Here is a 10000-nt window from a genome sequence, read left to right on the forward strand (position 1 = left end):
GTGTGTGTTTGTGTGTGTGTGTTTTGGAGCACACACAAGTGCATGAGTCACCTCAGATAGGAGAGATGAGTGCATATAGAAGCTGACACGTCTGGATCGCACACAGGTCTGCATCGGGTCAGGGTTACATCCATTCTAGAGCCGGCGCCAGGTGGCATGTAAGCACTCGGAGCTAGCGTGTCACTGTGCTGTGTGTGTGTGTGTGTGTGTGTGTGTGTGTGTGTGTGTGTGTGTGTGTGTGTGTGTGTGTGTGTGTGTGTGTGTGTGTGTGTGTGTGTGTGTGTGTGTGTGTGTGTGTGTGTGTGTGTGTGTGTGTGTGTGTAAGCACTCGGAGCCAGCGTGTCACAGTGCTGTGGGTAGAGATCAATAGATGGCAGCGCCCGTGTTTGCTGTGGATTAGGGGTCAGCAGAAAAGCACAGTCCCCAGAGAAGGCCATGGTTGGTTGGTTCAAGAGAATCGCTTACATTTTGCACAAAAACCACGTATGGATTTAACGCTTACATTTAACACAAAACACACGTATGGATTTAACGCTTACATTTTGCACAAAAAAACGCACGTATGGATTTAACGATTACATTTGGCACAAAACACACAAACGCTTACTGCTTACCGCATATGGATTCTCTTTAACCTTCACCATCAGGCATGGTAGAATATGACATGAGCGATGTTTGGGTTGACCTTGGATTGAGGGATGTGTTAACTTAGGACTATAGGTTAAAGGTTACATCCTGTACGTCTATTTTTGAATCTGATTCGATATGCACAGGATCTATTGATCTGTTATTGATTCATCATTTCTGTTGATTGTTTTACCGATGTCTCAGAGGCAACTTGAGCAGTACTGGACACGTGCCTGATCAGGACATGAAGTCAATGATAGAAGTGTAGTGACCACCTGAAAGGCACTTTTAGGATGCATCAAAAGCACTACACTGCAAAAAATGCCCCTCTAGATTTAAGACAAATAATTACATATTTAAGCAGGATTTTGCTTAAAACAAGCAAATTTGGCTGCCAGTGCGTTAAGCAAATTTGGCTTGTTAAGATTTCTTAAAATAAGTAATATTTGCTTGAAATAGGTAAAAATAACCTTACCAAGAGAGCACTAGGTAAGTACAATTTAGCTAGAAACAAGACCAACTAGATTTTTCATCTCAATATAAGAGTAGTAACACTAGGTTAGAAAAGCATTTTTTGCAGTGTAAGGCCTGTAGGATGTGGGCCATTTTTGCAGGTAAAGGAACCACATAGTGTGGATGTGGATTTGATCTTGCCTTGTTCTGACGTAGACCTGCCAGATCATTGGCTAAACCGTGCCAGGTCTCTGCCATATCGGAGCCGAATCTGTTCCAAGTAGTTTCTGCAGAACCAGCTGATGGGTTTTGGACCGCAGTGGGTATCATCCATTGATAAATAACATCATTCTGTGCTGACATGTGTGGTTAGTTCATTAAAGAATCCATCTGTGCTGTTCATCCCCGTCTTTCTGTGTTTATGTTGTCACTGTTGCTAAGGGAGTGTTTGTGGCCTCGTGTTTCCGTGACGGTCGTTCCTGTGTGTCTGTGTTTATACATTTGTGTGCAGATAGGGCTGTGTATACAAGGCATTTGTCTATAGTGTGTGTGTGTGTTGTGTGTGTGTGTGTGTGTTCCTGTGTATGGCTGTATCTCTAGATCTGTGTTTGTCGCAGTGTATTAACATTGCATCTCTTTCTACTGGTGTGTTTGTCAGTGTCAGTCAGAAGACAGTGTGTCTGTGTAGGTAGATATCTTTAGATGCCTAGGTGCCTTTTAAAATGTATCTGTGTCGGTAGATATCTTTAGGATTGTGCCTTTTTAAAATGTATCTTAAGACTATCTTATCTATATTTAGGGTTTAGTCTGTAGGTCTCAAGGTCTATGTGTGTGTATTTCTTTTTAGTAATGTGTGTGTGTGTGTGTGTGTGTGTGTGTGTGTGTGTGTCCAGACTGCGCAGGACTCTGAGGTGATCCAGGACGAGCTGAATGAGAAGGTGGACAGACTGAAGGCTGAGCTAGTGGTCTTTAAAAGCCTCGTCAGTGACGTAAGTATCTCCATTAACTTCAGCCGGTTCATTCTGAAGCAAACGTGTACATGGGGTTCACGCACAAGAAACTCTTTAACTGACTGAAAGGGTTACTTATGCTAGAACAAGGAATTTGCTCAATTGCTCTAAGCCTGAAACACATGAGAATATAAAATATAAAATAAAACCTCTTATTAGTTCTACATTTCTTCCTTTTTAACAGAATATTTGATTTTGGGCTTTAGAGGGTGGTGTTGCAGATGCCCAGGGCAAGACTCTGCGAGGTGGAGCAGGATAGGAGGTGGAGGATCAAAGAGCACACTCTGAATAGGAGGTGGAGGATCAAAGAGCACAGTCTCTGAATAGGAGGTGGAGGATCAAAGAGCACAGTCTCTGAAGAGGAGGAGGTGGAGGTTCATATCATAGAGCACAGTCTCTGAATAGGAGGTGGAGGATCAAAGAGCACAGTCTCTGAAGAGAAGGAGGTGGAGGATCATATCATAGAGCACAGTCTCTGAATAAGAGGTGGAGGAGGATAGAGCACACTGTCTGAATAGGAGGTGGAGTAGGATAGAGCACACTCTCAGAATAGGAGGAGGAGGAGGATAGAGCACACTCTCTGAATAGGAGGTGGAGTAGGATAGAGCACACTCTCTGAATAGGAGGTGGAGTAGGGGAGAGCACACTCTCTGAATAGGAGGTGGAGAAGGATAGAGCACACTCTCTGAATAGGAGGTGGAGAAGGATAGAGCACACTCTCTGAATAGGAGGTGGAGTAGGGGAGAGCACACTCTCTGAATAGGAGGTGGAGAAGGATAAAGCACACTCTCTGAATAGGAGGTGGAGAAGGATAGAGCACACTCTCTGAATAGGAGGAGGAGGATGAGGAGGAGAAGCACACTCTCTGAATAGGAGGTGGAGAAGGATAAAGCACACTCTCTGAATAGGAGGTGGAGAAGGATAAAGCACAGTCTCTGAATAGGAGGTGGAGGATCATATCATAGAGCACACTCTCTGAATAGGAGGAGGAGGATGAGGAGGAGGAGCACACTCTCTGAATAGGAGGAGGAGGATGAGGAGGAGGAGCACACTCTCTGAATAGGAGGAGGAGGATGAGGAGGAGGAGCACACTCTCTGAATAGGAGGTGGAGGATGAGGAGGAGGAGCACACTCTCATAATAGGAGGTGGAAGAGCACAGAGGGTGGAAGATGATTATTTATAACCCTGACTCATCTGTCTTGGTATTCCCCTCCTCTGCCCCGCACCAGTGCTCAGCTTTAGGTTGTGTCTCCCTGAGCGGATGCACTTGACACCTGTGTTATATTCTCTCCCTTCACGTGTTGACCCTGACACGTGACCTACGACACGTGACCTACGACACGTGACCTACGACACGTGACCTATGACACGTGACCTATGACACGTGACCTATGACACGTGACACATGACCTACGACACGTGACCTATGACACATGACCTACGACACATGACCTTTGACACGTGACCTATAACACATGAGCTATGTCACATGACCCATGACACGTGATCCGTGAGCTGCATCTGGGTAACTCTAAGCTCTGAGTTTGTTCTGCACCTGCTGGACCCCAGACTGAACCCAGTGACCCCCAGTCTGGCGTCCGACTCTGGTGATGCTGTGTGAAAGGCCCCTGCCTGTCGGCCATATTTGGGTGTTTCTCTCGCATCTCTGCTCATAGATGGCGTGCAGCAGATGTCACTGAGTGTATTTCAGAGCAGCAGCCTGAGAACAAACGTGAGCTTGTGCAGGCTGTTTATCTCCGTCAAATCCCCTCCACTCCACTCCTCTCTTCTCCTCGCCTCTCCCATTCTTCCCTCTCGTATAGAATCCCCTCCTCTCCCCTCCTTTTCTTTGCTCTCCTCTCCTCTCCTCTCCTCTCCTCTCCCCTCCTTTTCTTTGCTCTCCTCTCCTCTCCTCTCCCCTCCTCTCCCCTCCTCTCCCCTCCTTTTCTTTGCTCTCCTCTCCCCTCCTCTCCTCCTTTTCTTTGCTCTCCTCTCCTCTCCTCTCCTCTCCCCTCCTCTCCTCTCCTCTCCTCTCCTCTCCTCTCCCCTCCTTTTCTTTGCTCTCCTCTCCTCTCCTCTCCTCTCCTCTCCTCTCCTCTCCTCTCCCCTCCTTTTCTTTGCTCTCCTCTCCTCTCCTCTCCTCTCCCCTCCTCTCCCCTCCTCTCCCCTCCTTTTCTTTGCTCTCCTCTCCCCTCCTCTCCTCCTTTTCTTTGCTCTCCTCTCCTCTCCTCTCCTCTCCCCTCCTCTCCTCTCCTCTCCTCTCCTCTCCTCTCCCCTCCTTTTCTTTGCTCTCCTCTCCTCTCCTCTCCTCTCCTCTCCTCTCCTCTCCTCTCCCCTCCTTTTCTTTGCTCTCCTCTCCTCTCCTCTCCCCTCCCGTTGTCTCCTCTCCTCTCCTCCTCTTTCCATCTCTTTTTTCCTCCTCTCCTCTCCTCTCCTCTCCTCCTCTTTCCATCTCTTTTTTCCTCCTCTCATCTTCTCTTCTCTTCACCTCTCCTCTCCTGCTGCAGCCACAGACCTGTAATCGATCACTGCCAGCCACTTTATGAGGAATGAATAAACCATCCAAACAGTGTTTACGTTCCTGATTCATTTTCCTCCCTGTCACACACACTGTAGTCATGTGCTCTCACACACACACACACACCCACACACACACACACACACACACACACACACACACACACACACACACACACACACTCTCAGGCACGTACATAAATATAAAGACAACCTCAGCAAAACCAGACCATGTTTATTCCAGCGAATTTTCTCTGTTACACCAGCGCACACTCACACAGAAATGAGACCATTTTAAGGTGTCAGATAGACTTCCTAGCATCCTGCACCACATCACACACACACACACACTCATTATTTGTGCACGCACGCACGCACGCAAACACACAAACACACACGCACAAACACACACGCACAATCACACACGCACAAACACACACGCACAAACACGCATGAACACGCACGCACACGCACGCACACACACGCACACACACACACACACACACACACGCACGCACGCACACACAAATACAAACACACACACACACACACACATATGTACACACAAACAGAAACACAAACAGTCACTGTCACGTTTTTGCTCCAACTGATATCATATCAGTAACTACCTCTCTATGGTACACTATGTGGTACAGGTCTCTCTGATCAAAGCTCTTGACAGGCCGGCAGGTGAACTCCGAGTTGTATTCCCAGGTGTAATCTAAAGTGTCATCAGGTGTACTCCCAGGTGTGTACTCAGGTGTAATCTAAAGTGTCATCAGGTGTACTCATCAGGTGTACTCCCAGGTGTACTCCCAGGTGTACTCCCAGGTGTACTCCCAGGTGTACTCCCAGGTGTAATCTCAGGTGTAATCTCAGGTTTACTCATCAGGTGTACTCAGGTACTCTCAGGTGTATTCTCAGGTGTACTCCCAGGTGTAATCTCTGTGATCGTGAGGCCTGTATGTTAGCCCTCCTAGCGCTCACACCACCTGTGCTTTGTCATCTTGCTCCCTATGAAGGGCACCTGTCTCCTGGGTACGCAGCCCAAACCTGCTGCCTCTCACTGGAAGCTCCTGGACCTTAAAGTAAGGTGCTCCCCCCGCCTGTCCTGCCCCCATGGCTAACACCTAACCCGTGCCGACCAGGGTGTGACCGCCAGACACCTGTTACTAATCCAGTGGTGCCCCGCACGGTGTGGGGTAGGGTAGGAGGGGGGGGGGGGGGGATGGGGGGTTTGCCTGTTTGCCCCTGTGGCCGACGTGCTACCCAACCAGACGTGCATTTCCTGAAATTGCCGTTGTACGGCTTTTGTCGCTAAACATTTTGAGCTCTTTCGCTATTATTCGCAGTGGCTCGCCGTGGCTCACCATGGCGGCTGCACGCAACGCTTTTGTGGAAATGCACTGAGAAATGACTAAGACAGTGTCCCTCCGCACGGTGTGAACATGGGTAGTGTAGTTGGTACATGGACATGAACAAGTACACATCCTCTACACACACACACACACATCCTCTAGGATTTGATGAGATGGCAGCTTGCACTGAACCAGATCTGGCCCTGATCAGGCAGAGATCCTCTCCAGTGCCAGCTTTGCATTTTGGGCCTTTTGGGCCACCATCTTTACTGGTCCCACTTGGATGTTTGGCATGGAATGGAGAAGTGCTTTCATGAAGGTCTCACAGAGGCCGGCGGTGTAATGATTGACAGACTGTGAGCTTGTGATGAGATATGTTCTCTAGACGTACGTGGTTGTGTAACTAGCCTGACTGAATGTAAGCTTGTGTTGATATGTTCTCTAGACATACGTGGTTGTGTAACTAGTCTGACTGAAATGTTTGAACCTTACTGACCTCATGCATGGTGTTCTTGAAGGGCACCCCTGCCCACCAGCCTGGTGACTATATCCTAATATCAATACCATTATTCAACGCTTTCTTTACACACTCTACAAACTATTTTACTATTACATTTTTAATTCTTTTTTTTATATGTCTTTTATTTTGAAAGGGAGTATATATTTTCTTTTTTCTATTGAGGAGTATGTCTTTTTTTTGATAAATTACGTATAATACAACACATTTGTCTTAAACCATGTGTCTTTCCTCCAATAAACCCCATGTTTGTTGGTAAATAGAGGCTCATTCCTTAGCTAGCTGCTAAGCTGACCGTGGCTAAGTGAGCTAACTCTTTGCTAAGCTCACCGTGGCTAAGTGAGCTAACTCTTTGCTAAGCTCACCGTGGCTAAGTGAGCTAACTCTTCGCTAACTGAAGCACACTCTCCCCTTTCCGTGCAGCAAATGTCGGACCTGGACTCAAAGATCCAGGAGAAAGCCATGAAGGTGGACATGGACATCTGCCGACGCATCGACATCACGGCCAAGATGTGCGACGTGGCCCAGCAGAGGAACTCTGAGGACATGTCCCTCATGTTCAATGTCAGCCCCTCCAGAGCGCTGCCTGAAAGGGTGGGTGCAGCTCACTCCTCATGTGTCTCTTTCTCTGTGTCTGTCTCTCTCTGTTTCTCTGTCCGTCTCTCTGTCTGTCTCTCTCTGTGTCCGTCTCTCTCTGTTTCTCTGTCCGTCTCTCTGTCTGTATCTCTCTGTGTCCGTCTCTCTCTGTTTCTCTGTCTGTCTCTCTGTCTGTCTCTCTCTGTGTCTGTTTCTCTGTCCGTCTCTCTGTCTGTCTCTCTCTCTGTCCGTCTCTCTGTCTGTCTCTCTCTGTGTCTGTTTCTCTGTCCGTCTCTCTGTCTGTCTCTCTCTCTCTGTCTGTTTCTCTTAATGTCCCTCTCTGTTTCTCTGTCTGTCTGTCTCTGTTTCTCTGTGTCTGTCTCTCTGTGTGCCTGTCTCCCTCCGTTTATCTGTGTCTCTGTCTGTCTCACTCAGTTTCTCTGTGTCTCTGTCTGTCTCTCTCTGTTTCTCTGTGTCTGTCTCTCTTTGTCTCTGTCTGTCTCTCTGTTTCTTTGTCTCTGTCTCTCTCTGTCTATCTGTTTATCTGTGTCTGTCTCTCTCTGTTTCTCTGTCTGTCTTTTGTGTCTCTGTCCGTCTCTCTGTGTCTCTCTTTATGTTTATCTGTGTCTCTCTCTGTTTTTCTGTGCCTCTCTGTTTCTCTCTGTCGTCTCTCTCTGCTTCTCTGTGTCTCTGTTTCTCTTTCTCTCTGTCTCTCTCTGTCTGTCTGTCTCTTTGTCACACACACACACACACACACATGAAGTTTTCTCTCTCTTTCTCTTTCTCTCACACACACACACACACACACACACACACACACACACACACACACACACACACACACACACACACACACACACACACACACACACACACACACACACACACACACACACACACACACCTACCACATAGAAGTGCTGATTCGGTGACTTTGCTCAGCTGCTCAGCTTGCACACAAGGTTATCACACTGCAGTGATGGAGCTGGCTCAGGCCCAGCTCCCAGCGCCTAGCTCCCAGCTCCCAGCTGCAGCTCATCACAGGCAGGCCACAATCCTGCCGCCTGCATCCAGAGCAGCAGCAGCAGCTCCAGCAGCAGCAGCCCATCAGGACAGCAGGCTATGACTGCACAGTAAACCAGAATAATAAGAATGTCCCCGCCACAGTCCGTAGAGCCTGCCACAGCAGTGTCAATGACTGGACAAGAAAACTAGATCCAGTGCCTGGAGATCATAATAATGTGACAGTTGACAGTCAGATCATAATAATGTGACACCTACAGTCAACCACCAGATCATAATAACATTACCGCAAGAGCCATAATAATCATCATCATAATAATGTTCCAGTCAACAGTCAGATCATAATGATGTAACAGTCAACAGTCAGATCATAATAATGTTACAGTCAACAGTCAGATCATAATAATGTTACAGTCAACAGCCAGATCATAATAACATTACAGCTAGAGCCAGATCATAATAATGTTACAGTCAACCACCAGATCATAATAATGTTACAGTCAACAGTCAGATCATAATAATGTTACAGTCAACAGTCAGATCATAATAATGTTACAGTCAACAGTCAGATCATAATAATGTGACACCTACAGTCAGATCATAATAATGTTACAGTCAACAGTCAGATCATAATAATGTTACAGTCAACAGTCAGATCATAATAATGTGTCAGTCAACAGTCAGATCATAATAATGTTAGTCAAAAATCAGATCATAATAATGTGACAGGCAACAATCAGATCATAATAATGTTAGTCAACAATCAGATCATAATAATGTGACAGGCAACATTCAGATCATAATAATGTGTCAGTCGACAGCCAGATCACAATAATGTTACAGTAAACCACCAGATCATAATAATGTTACAGTCAACAATCAGATCATAATAATGTTACAGTCAAGAGTCAAATCATAATGATGTTACAGTCAACAGTCAGATCATAATAATGTTGTAGCAACAGTCAACAGTCAAAACACAATAATAATGTGTCTGTGTCTGTGTCTGTGTCTGTGTCTGTGTCTGTGTCTGTGTCTGTGTCTGTGTCTGTGTCTGTGTGTGTACACTCCAGGGGGCAGTAGCGTGCAGGAGAAAGGAGCGTAAGGTGACGTCGGATGAGGACAGCTCGGAGATGGACGCTGACCCCAGCACATCAGAGGAGGAGGTGCCCGCCTCCGTCAACATCACAGACGAGATGAAACGCATGCTCAACCAGCTGTGAGTCACAACGCTGACCTTTAACCTCTACAGGGTTCTGTCAGACGAGATGAAACGCATGCTTAACCAGCTGTGAGTCACAACGCTGACCTTTAACCTCTACAGGGTTCTGTCAGACGAGATGAAACGCATGCTCAACCAGCTGTGAGTCACAACGCTGACCTTTAACCTCTACAGGGTTCTGTATCTGAGGGCACGGAACATGTAGGGCCCAGCCAACATGGCAAGCTGGTGCAGAATTACTGAGAACGCCTGCCAAACCCAATGTGATGTAGCACACATTCATGAGGCGAAAAACAAGCAGCACTCTTTTAAAAACTACAACCCCCAAGATAAGACAAATACACCTTAGACCTAGGCTGACCATCTGTGTTTATGATATTAATAGTGACCTAATGACAAGCCCAAAGGTGCATATAACCAGTCGACATGGCAACAGAGTCAATGCAGCTGTCTCCCAGAGCAGCTCGATTTGTAGGGTCTGATGTTATTCAGCAGTAGTGTGCCACCCATTGGTAATGTGTGGTACTGCATGAAAACCGAGTATAAAAGCACTCAGTTTAGGTGGGTTTACCCAGTCAAGCTTACAGTGAAGCTAAGGCTGTAGAGTAGGCATGTTTAACGCAGCTCTTTTTATATGGCTCTCAGGAGAGGATACACATACTCACTCCAGTGTTAATATGCAAGGATGGGAGCTCT

The 10000-nt window shown here is 46.9% G+C and overlaps 1 protein-coding gene across 4 annotated transcripts in view; it reads left to right on the forward strand.

Annotated features, from left to right (window-relative positions):
* iffo2b (intermediate filament family orphan 2b) overlaps nt 1-10000 on the forward strand; it is a 52377-nt gene that overhangs the window by 33298 nt on the left and 9079 nt on the right. For 2 of the 4 annotated variants that reach the window (XM_080846006.1, XM_080846007.1), the window contains exons 3-6: nt 1974-2069; nt 5631-5696; nt 6907-7077; nt 9156-9301. In XM_080846006.1, the coding sequence (XP_080702132.1) occupies nt 1974-2069; nt 5631-5696; nt 6907-7077; nt 9156-9301 (479 nt within the window). The remainder of the gene's footprint in view (nt 1-1973; nt 2070-5630; nt 5697-6906; nt 7078-9155; nt 9302-10000) is intronic. The other 2 variants (XM_080846008.1, XM_080846009.1) reach the window with 1 other exon arrangement.

This window comes from Sprattus sprattus (assembly GCF_963457725.1).
Source record: "Sprattus sprattus genome assembly, chromosome: 10".
NCBI lineage: Eukaryota > Metazoa > Chordata > Actinopteri > Clupeiformes > Clupeidae > Sprattus > Sprattus sprattus.